Source organism: Nyctereutes procyonoides, unplaced genomic scaffold (assembly GCF_905146905.1).
Source record: "Nyctereutes procyonoides isolate TBG_1078 unplaced genomic scaffold, NYPRO_anot_genome, whole genome shotgun sequence".
Taxonomy (NCBI): Eukaryota; Metazoa; Chordata; class Mammalia; order Carnivora; family Canidae; genus Nyctereutes; species Nyctereutes procyonoides.
In genome coordinates, this window is record NW_026575126.1 from 16,377,051 (window position 1) to 16,402,519 (window position 25,469).

Consider the following 25,469-nt stretch of genomic DNA (forward strand, 5'->3'; position numbering starts at 1 on the left):
GATAAGTAGAATTTGGCTGATTAATTTGAACCTCCCAATTAACATAGTAGAGCTTGATGGATATTCATCAACCCAAGAACTTCAAGCTCTAAGATACTATGGGATTCTTTAGCCTCGTTTGATCTTTCATAATAACTTGAATATAACAATTTGAATAGAGTTTTTAAACTTCACTTTTTTTTTAAACCAATGCCAAACACTCTTTTTAACTGGCTCTTCCTGCCCAGACAGCAGTCCAATTAGTTTCCTGTGCCAGTCTCAGAAGTTTTGAAGTTTCATCCTTCTATCCTACTGTTCATCTGTGTGTGGTAGCACCTCTTCGTCTATTTTTCCCCACTGTCCATGACTGGCTTCACCTTCCTCTTGCTCTCAAGTAATAATGGCCCTTGGGGATTAGTGCCACACCATCCAGGATCTTGCACTATCAAAATGATGGCTCTCATTACTCTAAATGATCAAAAATAGATCTTACTCTGTATGCCAAGGCTACTCATAGTATTTTATTTTAACCAAGTTGCTTAGGGGTTTATTCTCTTCATGACTTTATAAATATACTTAAAATAGGACATAGTATAAAATGTTAGCAAAAATAACCAATCTCTTAAAAATATTCTATGAACATTTCCTGGGAGAATTGTCTTTAAAAGACTTTCAAAAACCTTCATTAAGATGGTTTAATTCTGAATTTACTTTTAAAGTTTCTAGATTTTTACGACTTTATCTGGAGATTTAGCTGACATAATAAAATTAGTCTAATCTGATAAGTTAGTAAGAAGTTTAAATGACCTAAATTCATTTGGATGAATGTTCTTGAACCAACCACCAGACAAAACGTCAAGCAAGAAAAATAATTTTTAATAGCTCATAAAAATTCTGCATTTTAAAAGCTATCCTTAAAAGAGGTATCAATAAAAATGCATTCACAGAAGAAAGCACTTCAAGAAGCTGCTACACAAGTATAAAGAGATTTTACCCACAATAAGTTTGACACAGTGTAGCCATTTTAACTTTTGGATAAAATAGGGAGAGCTTCTATGGAAAAATAAAAATGTACTGAGAATAAACATGATAAATCAGAAGAATTTCAAATTCCCATTGATTTTTTTTTTAAACTTTATTTATATTTTGGTCTTAAACAAATGATTATTTCTGATTTTTCTGTAAGAGTGTAAAACACAAAATTTTGCTAAATATCAGATCCACACAAATCCTCCTGAAGGTTTTCTGTGTAGTCTTCATTAATGCAAATCTCTGTGAATGTTTCACTCTTACTGTATCTTGAATCTGTTTTACAATAATAAAGCCATAAAGTTTTAATGCAATACATTCATTATGAACTATAACATTTCTATTAAAAGGAAAGCTGGGAGAATGAGAACCAGGCAATCTGTTGAGGCTCAGAAGATCTTACTTGCTTTGTAGTTTTTGCTAATGCTTTCAAAGAGCACCCAGCACACGCAAGAGGCACAGTAGGCATGCATCTCCCTTATTAACCTCCCTAATCTAAAAATCTGTTGTTTGTAAAACTGGACCAATTATTACAAACCATCATTTGCATAATTAGCCAAGTCTATTACAAAGCATTTCATTAGTGGTATCAACAAATGTAGAAGGATGGAAATCTATTGAAAACTGGCTTTTGTTAAGCTTGCCAACTCCTTAGATATCAAGGGCTGTGCTGCCACTTCACTGTTAATTAGATGTTTAATGCCTCAGAGACCAGGACTGATCAGGAGGAAGCAAAACTAAAATATTCTCTAGGTACTGAAATATTTCATTTGATGAAGTAGCAAAAAGGTAGGACAAAATTTAAGCAAGATTTATATGCGCTCCAACTTTTCACTCAGGAATTCTTCTACACTGTCTGTGTTCCATTTGAGGATGCTTAGTTCTTCAGCAATGTTCCCGTTGTCATCCAAGAGCTTTAATACAGGGTCTGAACCACGAACATACTACAAAAAGAAGGAATTATTAGTATCTGCTTAGAAAAGCCCTCTCAGTCTCAACCAAAAACCAATCCAATCCAGCTTAACCCAATCTAATGGTAATAAAAAAGGCTTGTAGATAATCATAATAGGTCTTACAGAATTTCAAAAAAATGAGAATTAAAAAATTACATTTACCTCTAAAAAGAAAACACCTGTTGGTACCAAGATGGTTTGAGATTTAAGATTATTGAATATAAAAATATTTATTACAGCACTCAAACTCTACATGAGCTTCAAACCTAATGGAGGCAGACAAGTTCAAAATTAGAATAAGATTAATGTAGAAATAGGCTGTGCACACCAATTATCAAAATTCTGTACTGAATTTTAAAATTCTTTAAGAAATTCAATTCTTCATTTGTTGTAATTCATTGTTGTGATGAGAATTAGTTTAGGATTAGGGGGAATTCTGAAACTTCAGACCCACTAGTTGACCCTAATATTCTGACAGAGAATCGAGAAATTCTAATTCTGGCTAAATGTGACCAACATGATCAACAAACACTAAACACTATCCCAACTCATTAAAAATCAATCTTCAACGCTAAATTAATTAGAACATAACCAAAAATATAGTAGTGATGATGAAAGAGGTTCTGAGAGCTGCCTTCAACAATTTATTCCTTCAGTTCAGTTCTCTCTTCAGGTTGTGAAGACCAACTCTGATGTGAGTAGCATTTGGTATATTCTCAACCCGTTTGTAATCAATCTACCATTACTAAACCACTTTTGGTTAGATTATCTTAAAATAGTTTGTAAAGAGTTGACTATTCAAAAACTCACTTCAGCCCACAAAAGATAAAAATTTACATAGAACATAGCTATAAAAATCTTCCACAAAATATTATCAAACCTAACCATGTATGAAGGAATTACATGCCATGACCAATTTGGATTTATTCTAGGTATACACGCCTCGTGCAACATTTTGAAAATCAATTCTTGTAATATATTCCCACCAATAGGCTAAATAAGAAAAATATCAGTAGATGCTGAAAAAGCACCCTGTCACATGCTTCAATATTGATGAACCTTGGGGACATTATGCTAAGTAGAACAAGCCAGCCATGAAAAGATGAATACTGCATGTTTCAACTCATATGAAGTCTCTAAAAATAGTGAAAATCACAGAAACAAAGCAGAAGGGTGGTTAGTCCAAGGGCTGGGAGGAGAATAGGGGAATAGTGTTTAATGAGTATAGAGTTTGTTTTGCAAGATGAAAAAATTTTAGAGATCTATTTCACAACAATGTGAACTGAGCTGTATGTTTAAAAATAGTTAAGATAGTAAATTTAATATTATGAATTTGTCACAATTAAAAATTTAAAAAGTGGGCTAAAGATCTGAACAGATACCTAAAGGAAGATCTACAGATGGAAAATAGAATAATGAAAAGATGCTCAATTAGGGAATTGCAAATTGAAATAACAAGATAAGTACATAGTGCTTGGCATTTTAGCCATTCTATTAAGTACACTAACAATCCTTAATGCTGGTGAGGACATGGAACCATAGAAACTCTCATAACTAGTGGGGAACACAACATGATACAACCAATTTAGAAGACAGATTGGGAATTTCTTACAAAGCTAAACAATCTGATTCTATAATCTAGCGACTGCGCTTCTAGGTAATTACGGTTAAACTGAAAACTTATGTCTATACAAAAATGTATACGGTAGCTTTACTCTTAATTGCCAAAAATTGGAAGTGACCAAGATGTCCTTTCACAGGTGAATATAAAAACCATGGTACAATAGAATCTTCATACTATTTAGTGTTAACAAGAAAGCTACAGGAAGATATGGGAAGAACCTTAATTGCATATTGCTAAGTCCAAGAAGTCAATCTGAAAAGGCTACATACTGTATGATTCCAACCACACGACCTTCCGCAAAAGGTAAAACTACAGAGACAGTAAGATCAGTGGTTGCCAGGGGTTTGGGTAAGGGGTGGGTCAAGAAGAGGTATGAAGAGGTAAAGCACAGGAGACTTGTAAGGCAATGAAACTATTTTGGAAGATATGAAAATGGCACATATGTGCTATCATATACATTTGGCAAAACTAGAACTGTAGGATACAAAAAAATCCTAACGCAAACCATGGAACTTAGTTAATGTACCAATATTGGTTCATTAATTGTATCACATAAATGCAAGATATTAATAAGGGAAACTGGGTGGGGAGACAGAAGTAGTGAAGGGGTATATATGGAAGTAGCCTACTTTTGGATCAATTTTTCTGTATACCTAAAATTGTTCTAAGGTATTAAAAAAAACTTGAAATATTTTAATTAAAAAACTGGAAAAAAAAAAAAAAGAATCCCATTAAAATCCTCTTACCTTGATTTGTAGTCCTCTGAATAGTTTGGGTTTGTCACTCCTGACAAAAGCTTAAGAAAAAAAGATTCCAGTTATTTACTTCCAAACTCAAGCTAGCCACAAAGATTAATTAAAGGTACAGATACACTCAATAAAACATGTGATCATATATATATATATATATATATATATATATATATATGAAGGAAATTCAACCATATAAATAAATGGAAAGGCATTTTATACTATTCAATGAGAATAATATTTTAAGATGTTAATTGTTTGACACTAATAAAATCCCAAATTCTAAAGGGGTCCTGAGGCCTTGGGAAAATGGTAGTAAAGCTCTAGAAGAAAAATGTTTAAGAAGTCTGGGTAGTTTAGAAAAAAGTGAAATATGGGAGAAGAATTTGTTAATGTGATACTGATACCAGGATAAAACAGATTAGGAAATCCAAAGAGATTAAAACTATCAAATCAGAGAGGGAAGGAGAGAGAGAGAGAGAGAGAGAGAGAGAGAGAGAGAGAGAGAGAGAGTGTGAGTTATTTAACACACTAGAGAAAGCTTGTCATTCAGATATAAGATTTTCAATTCATTCAACAAATATTTATTGTAGACCTAACTGAATGCCAGACAGCAGAAATAAAGCAATATAAAACACGATTCTTGCTCTTATAGAGTTTACAGTATGGTGAGGGAGAGAGATGATAAGTCAATAATCACATTAATAATTTCAGCTGTGATAAGTATTACAGGCAGGTCAACAAAAACAACTTGAATATTGAATATAAAACTCTTCCTAACCATGACCGTACAGGAAATGCTTTATTGATATGCCTATACAAAAATGAAAACTTCAGTACAGTTAAACACTATTAGAAACAAAAGTAAAAATGATATACTGGGGAGAATAATCTCTAACATAATGTATAGAAGTAAACAAGAAATTCATAAATAAGAAATATGCATTAGGTGGAGAAATGAATGGACTAATGTACACATATACAAATGGTCAATGAACATTTGAAATAAATGTTCATCCTCACTGAAAATCAAATGTCAAAACAATGAGGTACCCTCAGTCAGGGTGCCAAAAGTTAAAAAGAATTATTTAAGGTTGGGGGGTGGAGAGAGGGATTTTCTTGGGGGGTTACTTGTGGGAGAAATAGACACATATTTCCAGAGAGGTATTTATCAAAATGAACCCAAAGTCCTACAATGTATATACTCTTTAAATCGGAAAGTCTACTGGTAGGCATTTCTGTATTGAGGAAATAACCATACAACATACTGCAAAAGATATATAAACTACTACTAACCACACCTAGAAATGCGGAAAAAAATCCCTATGTATAAGAAGCTACAGGTTAAATAAATGAACATGGACCACACTATAGAATGCTTCCAATCATTAAAAATTAATCTATTTAGTGACATAGAAGCAAATTCATAAAAGGCAAGTCTGGGATCAGTTTTTCTTATGGTTGTTATAAAAATTTTAAATTTAATCATGAATCTTATAACCCTTAAAAATGTTAACTATTATTTTAATTTTAAATTTTTTTTTTAATTTTTATTTATTTATGATAGGCACACAGTGAGAGAGAGAGAGAGGCAGAGACACAGGCAGAGGGAGAAGCAGGCTCCATGCACCAGGAGCCCGACGTGGGATTCGATCCCGGGTCTCCAGGATCGCGCCCTGGGCCAAAGGCAGGCGCCAAACCGCTGCGCCACCCAGGGATCCCTATTATTTTAATTTTAATAAGGGGTTATATTTGGAGCATAGGATTTGGGGAAGTTTTTAACAAATGTTTTCCCTTTTTTGGGTTGTTGATCTATATTTTACCAATTTTTTAGTAATGTTGAATTTAGAACATTTTTCTAAAAATAACAGTGAGATATTTCATATTGATACTTGATAGTTCTTAGATTTTATGGTATACAGGCTTCTGAGAACTTATTTTTTAAACTTACAATTAAACTAGCAATAGCATTACTGACATGTTTTATTACAAAGGTCTTTATATACCTGCATTTAGGACAGTAAAACAGTAGTAAATAGTTTTTTTTTTTTTTTTAATTAAAGACTTTATTCATAGAGACACACAGAGGGAGAAGCAGGCTTCACAGGGAGCCCGACATGGGACTCGATCTCGGGTCTCCAGGATCACGCCCTGGACTGAAGGTGGCACTAAACTGCTGAGCCATCTTAGCTGACCAGTAGTAAACAGTTTTTAAGGTTCAGAACTTGTTGAAGAGATTCAGATATCCTATCTATATTTTCCCTGCAGAATTTAGTTCAAAGTAAAACCGATGGTCAGCCTGCTTGTTAGAATTTCTTCTCGATTAACTTCATCCTTTAGGATTTATCCAAATACTCTGCAGACTCCTGAATCCCTGAGCAAAAACAATCTCATGATATCTTGTTCCATTTTATAGCATCCCTTTGGGAAATGCTGTATGTACACCTTTGCAAAACACAGGACACTTCTGCATAAGAAACTTATCTAGGGAAAGAACTGTTCTTACATATTTTGTTTCCATTAATAGAGCCTAGCACATTTAATAATTTTTAATTCAACAGATTTTTAATAGGCTGAAATGAACAAATTTAAATTTAGTATGAGTCACTAATGACTGTTTTCGTCAGTTTTTTGCTCTGTTCTGCTAAACATATATCTATAAAGCCTACTAATTTTGAATGAGGGGAGTATCTGTTAAAATACCCTGTAGTAAGTAGCTTAATGACATTTTATAAGCTGCGAATTAATCTTTTAACAGATACTTGGGGGGCTTTTATGTACACAAGGCACTAAGACAGGCTATACAAGAGTATAAAACTTGCAAGAAGACTTCACAGTAACTTACTTTCTACTCTTTTAAAATTAGCTCAATAACATCAGTTTGAAAATTCCTTAAGAAATCCAGTCATTGCATTTCCAGAAAATGTTCAAATATACAGAAGATTAGAAAACACAGGGAATGTTTCAACTTTTCACTGGATTCTTATCAGCATGTCATTTACACAGCAACACTGGAGAGGAGCTTAGTTTTGCTATACATATTACTCAAACTTGTAGAACTCTTATAATTCAGGCTTTTCAGAGTTAACTAAAAACAATACTAAAATCTATCCTCCTAGTTCCAAAAAGAGGATAAAATTGGAGATGGGATAATAGAAAGGATAGGTAGATCTTGAAGTTAAAGAAAAATGTTTGAATTTATTTCCGGAATAAACAAGTGAAAATACAAATGAAAAAAGACAATATACTTGGCTAAATGTAATGATATACCTTTGATCACATCAGTAGTCATAAAAGGTGCTCTACATTTTAAGATTTAAATTGATTATAAGGGCTTATAACAAGTATGGTTAAGACTTGTGAACTATCACATAAAATTATAAGATGACAATTAGATGGTTTCCTGTTGATAAAAATAACCATCTGAATCGGAATATAGTCTAAATAAAAATGTCATATCATACCCAGAAACAACAATACACTAGAACTGAATTCTCAACTATGCTCAAGAAAGCTTCTGGGTACCTAGGAGAGTACACCCAAAATAAAAATTTACTATTGTATACAAATCATTTGGAGTGTAGAATTAGGAGTCATTTGGGTCTTCCCAACAAGACCATTTAAAAGCACTTGAAAACATTCAGAGGAGAGTAACTTAAAAACCTGAAAGAATCTAAGGAAACCAGAGGTACGATAATGAAGACAAGACAAACTAAAAACACGACTTAGTGCAGAATGATGGAGTCAGGAAAAAAATGTTTATAAGTTCACCAGGGATATATTAACCAATGTAAACACAGGCTTTTCACTTGATTTCCATCTGTCACAAGTGGGGGAACCCTTGAATTCGATAAATTTTGTAAATCTACTCATCCATTCAATAAATATTTGAATTTTCCTCCTTTTTTAAAAAAGATCTTATTTACTCATGAGAGCAAAAGAGAGACAGAGAAAGAGAGGCAGAGAGAAGCAGTCTCCATGCAAGGAGCCCGATATGGGACTTGATCTTGGGACTCTAGGATCACACCCTGGGCTGAAGGCAGATGCCCAACCACTGAGCCATGCAGGTGTCCCTTGAATTCCTCTTAATACAAGGAGTGGTGTTTAGGTAGATTCTGGGTATATTGATGGAAAAAAAATTTTTTTAAATTCTAGGCTTTAAGGAGTTCCTAGTTTGGTAGAGGCAAAAGACCAACAAAGCAAATAAATACATAATAATATTTTGTGGCAAGTGTGGAATATAAAGGTGAAAAATTCTGTCTAAAGGCCACAAAGAAGAATGCTTGAACTAAATTTTGAATGAATAGCAGCATGCCACAAGAACTGGAAGGGGCATAAGTCAGGAGGAACATGCAATATGTGCAAAGCCTTAGAGGTCAGAGCTCCAAGAAATGCAGACAGTTGTGCATGTGAACTAGAGATGTGAACAAGAAATGAGAAAGCATGTTGTGATGGGTCTTGTATGGGAAGCTGAGTTTGATGTTTATACTGTACGTGATGGGGAACTATATATATATATTCTAAATATTTTATTTATTTATTAATGAGAGACACACACAGAGAGAGAGAATGAGAGAGACCGAGACACAGGCAGAGGGAGAAGCAGTCTCCATGCAGGGAGCCTGACATGGGACTCGATCCTGGGTCTCCAGGATCAGGCCTTGGGCTGAAGACAGTGCTAAACTGCTGAGCCACCTGGGCTGCCCCGTGATGGGGAACTATAGAGGATTTTAAATAAGGGGCACAGAAACCAAATATGTCTACTGGCAAAAGTCTTTTTTTGGAAGTTGTATAGAGGACACAACAAAAGAAGGAAAAGGGAATAGAGATACCTCGACCAGAAAACAAGTAATCCTTCTGGAGAAAGATGCCAAAAGCTAGATTAAAATCACAGAGAAGGCCGAGGAAGTAAGATTTGAAAGTTCTTCAGGAAAGGAAGAGATACCATTTGGTGCCTACTTGGGTATGAAGTGTTAAATAAAGGAGTCATGATTCTTGTACTTTATGCTTTTGCTTGTTGATATTGCCATTTGTGGAAACAGGAAAGAAGATGGTACACTTTTAGAAGAGTATTCAGTTTTTGGAAAGGCCTCTCTACCAAAAATGTGGGCCACAGCCTGGAGGATTATTAGAAATGCAGAATCTCAGGATTCACACCAAATTTACAGAATTTACAGTCTACATTTAACAAGATCTTCAGATGATTCCTATGTACATAGGCTTAAGGTATCTACGAGATCATACAAATGAAAACGTCCACTTGCAGTCAGAAATGTGATTTCTAACAGAAAGGTGTAACCTAAAGCTATAGATTAGGAGTTATCAGGAAAATGCTGTAATTGGAACAGAGTGGGACACTGAGGAGAAAAGAAGAAAATATAAAGATAGACCCCAATTACACCTACCATTTGAAAGGTGAGTGGTAGATGAGATGCCAGGAAAGGCAGATGGAAAGCTTGTTAGGTTTAGGAAAAACTAGGAGGTAACAAATTCACACAAGTAAAGGAAGAGTTTCAAATGCTACAGTCAAGTAATATTTAACAGTCAAGAGGTAAAATGGTATAAAGATGTCAGAAAGTCACAGCTAGAAGAATGGCTGGCAGCAAATAAAATTTTGCAGAGTAGAAGTCAGGCTGTAGCTATAACTGATACACTAATTTGAATTGTTTTTACTTTTTAAAGATAAAAGAGTACAAAAATGCCTGATGGTTACCAATAGAAATTTATTACCTAGAGAGAGTGTAAGTTAAAAAACAATACCCACGATTTAATATCCTCAGTACTGAAATAGTGCTTGACACATAGTAAGCACTCAATGGCTTACTCTGTATTTGTTGGTGCCATACACATACTAAGTGATTTAGGTGTGTTATTTAATCCTCAAAACAATCTCATGAGTTTTTACTGATTTAATACCATCTATTACCCATTTTATAAATGAGAAATTGTGGTAAAGCGAATACTAATGAATGAGACTACTTCTAGCTTCATAACCTTAGGTATCACTGGTATGAGAAATTGGTATGAGTAGTAAAAATCTGCTATCTCAGTTCTACATTATTTTAAAACTTTTTTCTGCCTTCATAGGTATAGGATTCTTTTTTTCTTAAGGTTTGTTCATTCATTCATTCATTCATGAGAGAGAGCAGAGACACAGGCAGAGGGAGAAGCAGGCTCCATGCAGGGAGCCTGATGTGGGACTCGATCCCACATCTCGGGATCCCACCCTGAGCTGAAGGCAGCCGCTCAACCGCTGAGCCACCCAGGCGTCCCGGTATATGATTCTAATAAGGAACTGGCAAACTATGGCCTGAGGTCCATAGTCTGGACTGCTCTAGTAAGTACAGTTTTACTAGAATAAAGCCCATGCTCATTTAAAAATAGTCTATGGCTGCTTCTATACTACAAAAGTAGAGTGCAATAGTTGTAGCATCTATCTTTGTTACCTGTAAAGTTAGAAATTTTTATTACCTAGCCTTTCACAGAAAAGTTTGCTTAGATCTACAAAATTAGGGAAAACATTTTTTTTTGAAGATGCCCAACCACTGAGCTACCCAGGCATCCCCCCAAAAAGGGACTATCCAGAACTAGAACTCTGCCAAATGGGGGGAGAGCTGCTGGTACTCTCCCCAGGTTGGAGGAGCTGGGTGAGTGCCATGGTTTGTTTTCCCTCTACCTTGAAAAATTGGATGGGAGGGTCCAGATACCCTAACCAGTCTGTTGCTTCAGTAAGTCCTGGGTCCCTAGCCCACACCAGCCCCAACCACCCCAAAAAAGCAGCTTCAGCACATTGCACATCAGGACACCCCTGGTCAGTGCTCAGTATAGATCCAGTAGTTGTGCCAATGTGACACAAACACTGGCTTTCTAGGACGGCCCTGGCACAAAGCACACTGGCGCCTCCTGGCTCTCACCTGGTTCAGCTTTATTTTTTTATTTTTTAAAGATTTCACTTATTTATTCATGAGCGTGTGCGCGTGAGAGAGAGAGAGAGGGAGAGAGAGAGAGAGAGAGAGAGAGAGAGAGGCAGAGACACAGGCAGAGGGAGAAGCAGGCTCCATGCAGGGAGCCCGATGTTCCCAGGTCCCCAGGATCACCCCCTGAGCCAAAGGCAGACACTGAACCTCTGAACCACCCAGGTGTCCCTGGTTCAGCTTTATAAGACATGCTTCTAAACAACCAATGAGTCAACGAAGAAATCGAGGAAATTAAAAAAAAAATATACATGAAGACAAATGAAAATGAAAACTGACCTATAAACAAAACAAGAAAGTTTCAATATAACCTTACACTTAAACTAGAAAAATAACAAACAAAACCCAAGGTTAGTAGAAGAATATATATTAGAGCAAGAGTAAATAGAGACTAAAAATACAGTATAAAAGATCAATGAAACTGAGTTGGATCTTTGAAAAAATAATCAAAATTCATTAAGCCTTTAGCTACAGGTATCAAGAAAGAGGACTCCAAATCAGAAATGAGAGTAGAAGTAACAACCAAAACCACAGAAAACTGAAGTATTTTAGGAGACTACTATGAAAAACATATGTCAACAAACCGGACAACCTGCAAGAAATGGATAATGTCCTAGAAACACACAAAACTGAATCAGGAAATAAAACAGAAAACCTGAACAGAATAACTCCTAAAGGAATTGATCTTCAACAAACAAGACTGACAGCAGATGGATTCTACCAAGTATTTCGAGATTTCATAACTATTTCAAAAAAGAGAAGAAAAGCTTACGAATACATTCCACTAGGCCAGTGTTACCCTAATACCACAAAAAGGAAATTATAGGTATCTCTGATTAACATTGATGCAAAAATCTTCAACATATTATTCAATCAATCAACAATAAAGGGATCATTGACCACAGTCAAGTGGGATTTATTCTAGTGACGCAAAGAAGGTTCAACATCATTCACTTTGACATACTACATTAGTGAGAGAAAGGATAAAAACCAAATGATCAGCTCAACAGATATAGAAAAAACTCTCAACAGGGATTCTTGGGTGGCTCAGCGGTTGGGCGTCTGCTTTTGGCTTAGGACGTAATCCCGGAGTTCCGGGATGGAGTTCCACATCGGGCTACTATTGGAGCCTGCTTCTCCTCCCTCTGCCTATGTCTCTGCTTCTCTCTGTGTCTGTCATGAATAAATAAATAAAATCTTAAAAAAGAAAACCAAAAATAAAAACCTCTCAACAAAATGGGTTTAGAGGGAACATACTTCAACATAATACAAGCCAAAATTAAAAAACCCAAAGCCGGGATCCCTGGGTGGCGCAGTGGTTTGGCGCCTGCCTTTGACCCAGGGCGCGATCCTGGAGACCCGGAATCGAGTCCCACGTCGGGCTCCCGGTGCGTGGAGCCTGCTTCTCCCTCTGCCTGTGTCTCTGCCTCTCTCTCACTGTGTGCCTATCATAAATAAATAAAAATTTAAAAAAAAAAAAACCCAAAGCCAACATCATACGCAACAGTAACACACTGAGAGCTTTTCCTCTAAGACCCCAAACAAGACAAGGCTGTCCACTGCTGTCTTGACACTTTTATTCTGGAGGTCCTAGTTGGAGCAATCAAACAAGAAATAAAAGGCACAAACTGTTAAGAAGTAAAACTGCCAATTTATGCAGATGACATGATATGCTACTATTTGCAGATGACATACTTTATATAGAAAAACCTAAAGACTCCATCAAAAAACTCTTAGAATTGATAAGTGATTTCAGTAAAATTTCAGGTTATAAAATTAATATACAGAAATTGGTTGTATTTTTAAACATTAACAGTGAAGTAGTAAAAAAGAAAGAAAATCCAAGCAGAAATAGACAATAAATACAGAGAACTGATGGTTGCCAAAAGGGGTGTGTTGGGGGGGGGAGGGGGAATGAGCAAAATGGATGAATGGGAGCGGGAGTCATGGGTTTCCAGGAATGGGAAGTAAGTGTGGAATACAAAATGGAATATTACTCAGCTATAGAAAAGAATGAGATCTTTCCATTTGTGACAACATGGATGGATCCAGAGCGATTAAGCTAAGTGAAATAGGCCAGATGACTATGTGAGTTAGTTTGAACAAATGTGGAATCTGAAAGAAAGTGAAAGAACCGAAAAACAGATTCTTTTTTTTTTTTAAATTTTTTTTTAATTTTTATTTATTTATGATAGTCACAGAGAGAGAAAGAGAGAGAGGCAGAGACATAGGCAGAGGGAGAAGCAGGCTCCATGCACCGGGAGCCCGATGTGGGATTCAATCCCGGGTCTCCAGGATCGCGCCCTGGGCCAAAGGCAGGCGCCAAACCGCTGCGCCACCCAGGGATCCCCGAAAAACAGATTCTTAAATACACAGAACTGGTAGTTGGCACAGAGGAAGTAGATGGAAGTGTTGGGTGATTGAGATTAAGAGATACTACCTTAAAGTTATAAAATAAATATTAAATCAGATAAAAAATAATCATAATAACATTGTAGGATGTCAGATGATCACACTTATTGGAGTTAGCATTGTGTAATATAAAGAATCATCAAACCAAGTATGTTGTACACATGAAACACTATGTCAATTATACTTCAATTATTAAAAATGTTAAGGATTAAAAGAAAGCATTCATGCTGCCCTTTCTACTTAAACAACCAAAACATGGAAATTAGAAGAATCTTAGGAGTTGGATCTATTACTGGCTTTGGAATATAATCTGAGACTTTTTTTTCCCCCCACCAACACTGAGTGGTTTAAGTTCAATAAAATGTCTCAAAATTTGGTTCTCCTTTCTGGAATAACTTAACATTAATTTACTTCTCTCTTTTATGACATAGGTATTTTAAATTAAGTGAATTTTAAAAATTATAATTAAGATAAAATATAATGAAAGTTATGATAATCCAGAGGCTACTGGAAGACCATACTGCAATGAGGACATGAAGATTAGCTTGGCATCTGTAATTATTTTTAGTTTTTTTTTTTTTTTTTAAGATTTTTATTCATGAGAGACACAGAGAGATGGGCAGAGACAGGGGGAGAAGCAGGCTTTATGTAGGGAGCCCGATGTGGGACTAGATCCCCGGACTGTGGGATCACAACTTGAGCCAAAGGCAGATGCCCCACCGCTGAGCCACCAGGTGTCCTGGTATATGCAATTATTGTACAAGTGACAACTGTCCTTCATGCACTATTCCACAGTATCTTTAAGATAATGAGTCTAAAAGTGGGAATATAAAAATGGCTATACTTAAAATACACCAGTTTCTTATGGACTCAGAAAACACTGGCATTATACATAATTATACTGAATATGGTTATGCATTACAGAAATAATTATTTTCACTCAGAAAACCCTATTATATGTAGAATTAAAATCCAATTGTTTTCAAAAAGAAAAAAACAGCATAACTATGCCTATGAAATATATATAATTAAGTTCCACTACAAGGACTGATAAACTCCACTCAAGTTTTTTGAAGACTGAACTTCCAACTGTAGAAATTACCAAAGACATAATAAAATCTGGTATCATGAATAAGGTTAATTGTGGTATCAAAACTACTCTTAACATCATGAAAATCAAAGTCACAAAAAATTATTAAAATAAGTCAGTAAATATGAACAATATAATTGAAAACAATTTCTAGGAATAAGAGTGATCAAACTATCATTGAGAGAATGGATATAGAAACCAAAAGCAACTATGGTACAATTTAGAGTGTGGTGAAGAAGAAAAAAAAAAATTCAGCACAAGGAACTAGATATATTCTGTACTATATCAGAATGTGTTTATTCTGACAAAGAATGTATTTTGTATTTAATTAGATGTGTATCTGCTTTGGGCTTCATATAAAATGTCCCCAAGCCAAGCTATTATTCTAATACATTTGTGTCAAAAAGAACAATATATTATTATAAATAATTCTAGGTCAGCAATAAAGGGCATGTGTGAATAAAGGTAATTTTATAAGATACTAAATCCAAAAAATTCTCTTGCCATTAAGTAAACAAGGTGAGAAACCAGAGGAAATCTGGTTTACTTCTGAGGAAATCAGAAGTAAAAATAAGGTATATAAATAGAGCACTTACGTATTTCAGGGGAAAAAAAAACAACCAAACATTACCTTTATACAATTTCAGCTTTACAAAACTGATTTTCAAATGACATGCCAGGACAGAATAGAAAAGTCTTAGTCCAAGTCTTCTGGAGATGCAAAGCTCCACTACTATTTGATATCAACCAAAAGAATATAGTTGTACAATTATCCTTTCATATATTTTTCCTTAAAATTTCCTGTGACAACTTACATGGATGACTGCTTCTCCTCTGCACAAGTTCTATGGTAATTCATTATCTCTTGACAATGAGTCATTTTGTATATAGGTCTTATCTCACTCCAATTGTTCCTTATGAGGTTTTTATATGAATCAAGTTACATTTAAGATAGAATGGTATATTAAAGAGATTACACTTATATCTGGTAAAACAAAGGCTCTCCTAAGGAAATAACCACTTCATCATGTATTATATCAGGTATTATGCCTGCTGCAAGTAACCTTGTATTCAACAATTACTATAAAACTCTACCTCCATGAAAATAAATGTGGAAAAATACATTGAGAAAATTATAATCCTAAAAATTCTTATTCTTGGGAATATTTAATGAAATTATTCTTGTAAAATGTTCATTTTAAGTTATTACAGTGAGAGTTTACTGGAGATGATTTTACATACCTTGGACTTGAGGGAACCTCCCCAATTTTCATCCACAAACTTCAAGAATAGCACCTGCATAAAGCTGCAAAAGGAAAAAAAACAAGAATCTAAAAAACTGGTATAATCTTTAAGATTTCATTTATTTTGGAAACAGCACAAGCGGGAGTGGGAGGGAAAGTGAGAATCTTTCAAGCAGACTCTGCACTAAGCATGGAGCCTGATGTAGGGATCGATCTCGTGACCCTGAGATCATGACCTGAGCTGAAATCAAGAGCTGGAAGCTTAATGAACTGAGCCACCTAGATGCTCCCTGTTATAATTTTTAAAATATAGTTATTTCACAGCATAACTATTAAACATAGAGTCTAATGTTAGGAGTTGGAGAGAACTATGTAGTTCTAGGCGGACTGAAGAGGAGATAGAGGCCCAAGGATATTAAATGATTGAGGAATTTAAGCCCTACTTGGAAAAAGACTGAAGGAGATGTGTTGAATTGACCATGATTTGAACTGGTAGAGTTTTAGAATGCTAGACTGAAGATAGGTTTGTGTTCATCTATCCAACATAGATACTTAAGGAGAATTCTTCCTGGTTGCTGTTAAAATTAAGCAATCACTGTTTTAAAACAAAACCCCAACACCTTTAAAAAGTAATTATAATATACAGTACGTAAAGATACTAAAAAACCAGTAAAATCTCATTAGAAAGAATTTTTGTTAAAGATTTATTTAGAGAGAAAGAGCAAGAATGCATGTGCACCCTCAGAAGGAAGGGAGAGAGGGACCCTAGATAGGGCTCTATTTTATGAACCATGAGATCAATACCTGAGCCAAACCAAGCATGGATGCTTAACTGATTGAGCCACCTAGATGTCCCTCGTTAGAAAGAATTTAAATGCAAATATTTTCCTTTAAAGAAATTCACTTGAAATGAATTAAATGATAAATATTGCTTTTCTAGCTATTTAGAACCTACACAATCTCTTTCAGAGTAAAAGCTCATTACAAAAAACTCCAATGCAAATATTTTATTGCAATGAATTCAGCTGAAATGGATTCGATGGTAAACATCACTTTTTTTCAGCTGTAGAGCCTGCCCATTTTTTGCAGTAACATGGGGATCCTAAGGCTCTAAGAAATGGCAGGCAATTCTAAGAACATACTGTATCCATTTTATTTGTTAGCTTTTACACTTTTTTATTGTAGGTCCAAAAGCTAAAGATGGATTTTACTTTTTAAGTTCTAAAATAGCATAAATATCAATGTACTATGTACTATGATTATTTTAAACATTTTGGAAATATAAAAAAGCAGAGTAGAAATTAGAAATTTACTTTATCCAAGAGATAATGAATTTTTAAAAAACATTTTGGAGATCCTGAGCTAGATCAATAGTTGTGAAATTTTTGAGGGTCACAGGTACTTTTGAGAATCTGATGAATTTTTGCTTTAATTGAGACTATTCATGGACTCTCTGAAACCACTGATGGATTTCAGATGAAGAGCTCGGATATCTCCAAAGAATCCCTGCAGCATTAATAATTTGATATTAGGTTGATTTGATTTTTTTTTAAATTTTTATTTATTTATGATAGTCACACAGAGAGAGAGAGAGGCAGAGACACAGGCAGAGGGAGAAGTAGGCTCCATGCACCCGGAGCCCGACATGGGACTCGATTCCGGGTCTCCAGGATCGCGCCCTGGGCCAAAGGCAGGTACCAAACCTGCGCCACCCAGGGATCCCAGTTGATTTGATTTTATGCAGTAAGTTACTTCTGAAGATTTAGTCAATCTTGTTAGACAAGCTTCCAGAATATCTTTAAAAATATCAGGCCATATTACCAATGAGGTCACAAAAAGATGTTCACCATCACTAATCACTAGGGAAATGCAAATCAAAACCACAATGAACTACTACCATCGCACACTAGATAGGATGCCTGTTATTAAAAACAACACAAATGCAGCAAAGTGGTGGTGGGGATGTGGAAAGATTAGAACTCTTGGGCACTGCTGTTGATAATGTAAAATGGACAGCCACTAGGGAAAATAAAATGGTAGTTCCTTAAAAAATTAAAAATAGAATTATATGATTCAGCAATTCCCACTTCTAGCCAGAAGTTAGAAGCAACCCAAATGTCTATTGACAGATGAATGGATAAACAAAATGTGGTATATACCTATGATGAAATATTGTCTTAGAGAAAATTATGACACCTGCTATAACATGGATGAATCTTACAGACAGTAAGCTAACTAAAGCAGTTACAAAAGGATAAATATTGTATGATTCCACTTTTATGCGGTACTTAGAGCAGTCAGATTGAGAAACAGAAAGTAGAATGGTGGTTGCCACGGGCTGGGGGAAGAACAGGAGCTATTGAGAATGGGGTTTCAGTTTAGGAAGATGAAAAAGTTCTGGAGATACATGCACACTTGAAGTTAGTTAAAATGGTGAATTTTATGTTATGTATATATTACCAGAATTAAGAAATTAAAAAGTAGTAAGGCCATATTAAAATTGGATATTAGATTTATCTTTTATTTGCCAGTTTGTGATCCCTTGGGAATTTATATTTTTATTTTATTTTATTTTTTTTTATTTATGATAGGCACAGAGAGAGAGAGAGAGAGAGAGAGAGAGAGGCAGAGACACAGGCAGAGGGAGAAGCAGGCTCCATGCACCAGGAGCCCGACGTGGGACTCGATCCCAGATCTCCAGGATCGCACCCTGGGCCAAAGGCAGGTGCCAAACCGCTGCGCCACCCAGGGATCCCTCCCTTGGGAATTTTAAGTGAAGATTCCATTACTTTACATAATAGCATTTCTCTATACCACTATTTCACAATATTCTCTGTATCATGACACATGGAAATGGTTAACAACTTCACGGAGCACTGGGGTAAGAGAAGATGGTTTATAACTGGAGATGACTAGCTTGGTGTGCTCTGCGTACCCCAGTCCCTATTTGGCTGTCACAAGGACTGAAGGATTCCATATCCTAGCATACTTGTAATGCATTCATGGAAAGCATTTCTCTGCACCAGAAAACAAGTTAAAAATCCTAATATTCGACAAAGGAGGAAAGACTATCCACTGGAAAAAAGACAGTCTCTTCAATAAATGGTGCTGGGAAAATTGGACATCCACATGCAGAAGGGAAACTAGACCATACTCTTGCACCATACACAAAGATAAACTCAAAATGGATGAAAGATCTTAATGTGAGACAAGATTCCATCAAAATCCTAGAGGAGAACACAGGCAACCCTTTTTGAACTTGGCCACAGTAACTTCTTGTAAGATTCATCCATGAAGTCAAGAGAAACAAAAGCAAAAATGAACTATTGGGACTTCATCAAGATAAAGAAGCTTTTGCAAAGCAAAAGATATGGTCAACAAAACTCAAAGACAACCTACAGAATGGGAGAAGATATTTGCAAATGACGTATCAGATAAAGGGCTAGTTTCCAAGATCTATAAAGAACTTAGTAAACTCAACAGCAAAGAAACAAACAATCCAATCATGAAATGGGCAAAACACATGAACAGAAATCTCACAGAGGAAGACATAGACATGGCCAACAAGCACATGAGGAAATGCTCCTCATCACTTGCCATCAGGGAAATACAAATCAAAACCCACAATGAGATCCCACCTCACACCAGTGAGAATGGGGAAAATTAACAAAGTAGGAAACCACAAATGTTGGAGAGGATGCGGAGAAAGGGGAACCCTCCTGCACTGTTGGTGGGAATGTGAACCGGTGCAGCCACTCTGGAAAACTGTGTGGAGGTTCCTCAAAGACTTAAAAATAGATCTGCCCTATGACCCAGCAACTGCACTGCGGGGGATTTACCCCAAAGATACAGATACAATGAAACGCTGGGACACCTGCACCCCGATGTTTATAGCAGCAATGGCCACAACAGCCAAACTGTGGAAGGAGCCTCTGTGTCCATCGGAAGATGAATGGATAAAGAAGCTGTGGTTTATGTATACAATGGAATATTACTCAGCCATTAGAAACGACAATTACCCACCATTTGCTTCCACGTGGATGGAACTGGAGGGTATTATGCTGAGTGAAGTAAGTGAATTGGAGAAGGACAAACATTGTATGGTCTCATTCATTCGGGGAATATAAAAAAATAGTGAAAGGGAATAAAGGGGAAAGGAGAAAAAATGAGTGGGAAATATCAGAAAGGGAGACAGAACATGAAAGACTCTTAACTCTGGGAAACGAACTAGGGGTAGTGGAAGGTGAGGTGGGCGGGGGGTGATTGGGTGATGGGCCCTGAGGTGGGCACTTGATGGGATGAGCTGGGTGTTATTCTATATGTTGGCAAATTGAACACCAATAAAGAATAAATTTATAAAAAAAATCCTAAAAACGTATTCTTTAATAAATAGGCAGCTCAGATGGGACAATCAAAACTTTTGTTGATTTCCTACCCAGTTCAGGTACTTTCTGCAGAATTCTGTTCCTATAATGTACTATAAATATTATGTAACTTAACAATGGAAAGGAAATGTCTTATTTATCATAACTACCCCTGGAAGTAGACAAAGCTTCTCAATGTATGTTTGCTGAATGGAGAGAATTATTCATTTAACAGAATTAAATATCTCTTTTTTCATTACATAACTTTAAAAATATTTCAAGTTCCTTTGACATACTTGTAGAGTACATTGTGCTTAATTTCAGTCTAGGGTAAAGAAAAAGAAAATTTATCTCAGAGCTGCCTAAGATTATTAATATCAAATTCTCGAAGCATTAATTTGAGTTACTAGTTGGCATTTTACTTATGAGTTTGTGGTGTTCATAGAAAAACACTGGTTATTCCTCGTAAATAATTTAACTACAAATTATGATAAATTTTCGGTGACTTATACTGATAAGCATCTTTGGCATCACACAAATTCACATAAGAAAGAAAATATGTGCTATTTTTAATAGGAATTCTCTAGGGTATAAAGTATGCAAGAATTAAAAAATGTTACACTTGTAATTCCTTGACTCTTCCCCTTAGCATTTGGTCTTTTTAAAGTAACATCACTGCCATAGAAAAAATGCTGAAAAAATGCTGACCTTCAACATTTGCAGAAAACTACTCAATGGAAAAGAAATAAAAAAACTATGTAACTTTTATACAGCAAGCTTATTATTATTTTTTAATACCAAATTGGTAGGCCTCTTTTTTGTATGACTCACAGGAGCTCATTTGTATAGACGATCTAACTCCAGGCACTAGTAGGTCCTTATTCCATTATATTATACTAACCCAAATAATTTAAATGGAAACACATGGATATATTTAGAAAAATATACAAATGATATGAAAAATGGCATTCTTTTCCCCCTTAAGAGTCCATACCGATTTCCACATAAGTTATGATTAACTGATTTGCCTTATTAGTAAACAATGACTTCTGAATTCCTTAATTTCCACCTCATTTAAAAATAAGCGGTTTTTATAATTGAAGTATAATTAACAGTATTATATTCGTTTCAGGTGTACAACATAGTGATTCATTGATTCTACACATTCAGTGCTCAAGATAAATGTACTGTTACTCCCCTTTATCTATTTTAGCCATTCCCTTTATCTATTTCAGCCAACAAACACCACTTTGTTCTCTGTATTTGAGCCTTTTTGTCTTTTTTCTTTGTTCATTCATTTTCTTAAATTCTACAGGAGTGAAATAATATGGCATTTATCTTTAACTTATTTCACTTAGCATTATATCCTCCAGATCCATCAATATTGTAGTAAACGGCAAGATTTCTTTTTTATGGTTGAGTAATATTCCACTTTGGGTGTATGCATATACATAAACATCTTTACCCATTCACCTAACAATGGACACTGGGGTTGCTTCCATATCTGGTAATGCTGTAATAAATACAGGAGTGCATATGCCTCTTTGAGTTAGTCTTTTTATTTTCTTTGGGTAAATAGTAGTGAGATCACTGGATCATATGGTAATTCTATTTTTAATTTTGGGGGAAACTTCATACTGCTTTCCACAGTGGCTACACCAATCTGCATTCCCATCAACAGAGCATGAGGGTTCTTTTCCTCCATATATCTGCCAACACTTGTTATTTCCAACAAGAAGATATAAAAATTGTTAATACCTATGCACCCAACATAGAAGCACCTAAGTCCATAAAGCAATTCTTTTTAAAATATTTATTATTTATTTGAGAGAAAGAGAGAGAGAGACAGACAGACAGACAGACAGCATGACCGGCAGACTTTCCACTGAGCAGGGATTCCAATGTAGGACTCATTCCCAGGACCCTGGGTATCATGACCTGAGCCAAAGGCAGACACTTAACTGAGTCACCCAGATGTCCCTAAAAAAGCAATTATTAGCAGACATAAAGGAAGAAACTGACAGTAATACAATTATAGTAGGGGACTTTAACACCCCACTTATATCAATGTATACATTAGCCAGGTAGAAAGTCAACAAGGGGCCAGCCCGGGTGGGTGGCTCAGCAGTTTAGCGCCACCTTCAGTCCAGGGCGTGATCCTGGAGACCCGGGATCGAGTCCCATGTTGGGTTCCCAGCATGGAACCTGCTTCTCACTCTGTCTCTGCCTCTCTCTCTCTCTCTCTCTCTCTCTCTCTGTGCCTCTCATGAATAAATAAAAAAAATCTTAAAAAAAAAAAGTTAACAAGGAAACAGTAGCTATGAATGACACATTAGACCACATGGGCCTAATAGATGTTTTCAGAACATTCCATGCAAACATAGAGGAATATACATTCTATTTTTTTTAATTTAGAAATTTTATTTTTTTTTGAGAGAGCATGAAGGGGAGGGGCAGAGGGAGAGTAAGAGACAAAATTTCAAGCAGATTCTGTGCCAGGTGCTGAACCCAATGTAGGACTGATTCCCATGACCTTGAGGTCACTACCTGAGCCAAAATCAAAGTCAGATGCTTAACTGACTGAACCACCCAGGAGCAACACATTCTTTTCAAGTGCGGATGAAACATCCTCCAGAAACAATCACATGTTAAGCCACAAGCAAGTCCAAATAAATTAAAAAAGACTGATATATCATACATCTTTTCTGACCACAAAGGTATGAAAATCACTCAAGAAAAAATGTGGAAAGAACACAAATACATGGAGGCTAAATAACATGCTACTAAACAAAGAATGGGTCTACTAAGAAATCAAAGACTATATCAAAAGATAAATGGAGACAAGTGAAAATGAAAACACAATGATCCAAAATTTTGGGGATATGGCAAAAAATGTTATAAGAGGGAACACTACAACAATATAGGCCTACCTCAAGAAACAAGAAAAATCTCAACAACTTAACCTTAAACCTAAAGGAGATAGAAAAATAAGAAATAAAGCCCAAAGACAGTAACAGGAAAGAAATAATACAGACTGGATCAGAAATAAATACATGGAGGGCAGCCCCGGTGGCTCAGCGGTTTAGCGCCGCCTTCAGCCTGGGGTGTGATCCTGGAGACCCGGGATCGAGTCCCACGTTGGGTTCCCTGCATGAAGCCTACTTCTCTGTCTCTCTCTCTCTCTCTCTGCCATGAATAAATAAATAAAATCTTAAAAAAAAAAAAAGAAATAAATACATGGAGATTAAAAACCCAATAGAACAGACCACTGAAATCAGGAGCTGGTTCTTTGAAAAGATAAAATTGGTAAATCTTTAGCCAGACTCATAAAAAAAAAAAAAAGACTCAAAATCAGAAGAGCAGGAGAAATAACCAACACTACAGAGTATTAAGAGCTTATTATGAAAAATGATAAAATAAATTGGACAATCTAGAGGAATAAATTTCTAGAAATATAGAACTGAATCAGTAAGGGACAGAAAATTTGAACAGACCAATTACTAGCAATGAAACTGAATCAATATTCAATAAACTTCTAAGAAACAAGGCCAGGACCAGATGGCTTTACAGATGAATTCTACCAAACATTTAAAAAATTAATAACTATTCCTCTAGAAATAATCCAAGAAACAGAAGAGGGAGACCTTCCAAATTCACTCAATGACACTAGCATTACCCTGATACCAAAACCAGATAAAGACACTACTGAAAAAGAAAACTACAGACCAGGATCTCTGATGACCATACATGCAAAAATCCTCAAGATCTTAGCAAACTGAATTCAACAGTACATTAAAAAAAATTATTCACCATGATCAAGAAGGATGTATTCCAGGAATGCAAGGGTGACTGGATATTCACAAATAAATCAATGTGACCCACCACATTCACAAAATGATGGATAAAAACCGTATGATCATCTCAATATGCAAAAAGAGCACTTGACAAAGTATAACGTCCATTCATGATAAAAACTCTAAGATGTAGATTTAGAGGAAACATACCTTAGGCCATGTATAATAATTTTTTCCATCTTATACGAACCTGTCCAACCCCTTGTTTTAAAATCTTAGTTTGGGCTTATAATGAGGATTTCATATACAGCAAACAGCCAAAAGCGGAATTTTATGGTGATAATTTTGCTGTAATTAAAGTAAAACTATGTGGCTATAAAATGGTTCGATTAACAGGTAAGACAAAAAAAAAAAAGTGCAGTTTTTCACCAGGTAACGGGATTACAAAAGAAGTTAATTTTTAAACACTGAACAAAGGTGACACTTTTTGAGTTAGTAAATTTTCTGAATTTGAGAGAAGGCATGGCATTTGTTAACTTTACTGCCATCATATCACCACCACAAATCTATAAACTTGCTTAATGTCAGAGCAATTACATCAGGATACTTGGGGATAAGATCCAGGTATGAATACTTTAATTACTATTACTACTTTAAAGTGGGTTAGCTTTAAAAGTGATTGTAATGAACAGCCAAGGATGAGAAATACTGCCTTGGACTATACTCAAGTATTAATAATGCAAAAATTGCAATAAAAACAGTAAGCTTTTGCTCAAAAGACTAACCAATTCATACTGTTTTCTTCCCTTATAGGCATACATTCTTATTTTCGAAATCCTCATTTAAAGGCAAAACTTTAGTATTATTAAAATTCAGTAGCACTATCAGAAGAAACTTTCAATATGAAGCAGCAATATGAAGAAAATGCTCTAATGTTATGCAAACCAAAGGAAAAATTTTAACTGCTGAATAGAATTCAGATATGGGGAGTAACTATTTTATAGGTCTACTGAAGGCTTGCTCTTAAATGTAGGAATTTTAAAATAAGGAAGTATGGCTATAACATAATGAAAGTAGAGATATTACTGAGAGCTCTTAAATAAAAATGATCATGATGTACTCAAATATATAAGTGAGCCATTCTTCCAAACATTAATTGCATCCAGTTTAATTTCTTAAAACTGACTTTACTCCTTTTATATAGTAGAAAAATACAGGATGCTGAAACAATTTTTAGCAAAATTTGGCTAGTTAATT

At 35.5% G+C, this 25,469-nt stretch overlaps 1 protein-coding gene across 1 annotated transcript in view; it reads right to left on the reverse strand.

The window, feature by feature from the left end:
- Window positions 1-834: 834 nt before the first annotated feature.
- SELENOF (selenoprotein F) overlaps window positions 835-25,469 on the reverse strand; it is a 40,387-nt gene continuing 15,752 nt past the window's right edge. Inside the window, exons 3-5 of the mRNA XM_055341072.1 lie at window positions 16,053-16,116; window positions 4,332-4,381; window positions 835-1,952 (exon numbers count right to left, since the gene is read on the reverse strand). Coding sequence (XP_055197047.1) covers window positions 1,821-1,952; window positions 4,332-4,381; window positions 16,053-16,116 — 246 coding nt within the window. The 3' untranslated portion in view covers window positions 835-1,820. The remainder of the gene's footprint in view (window positions 1,953-4,331; window positions 4,382-16,052; window positions 16,117-25,469) is intronic.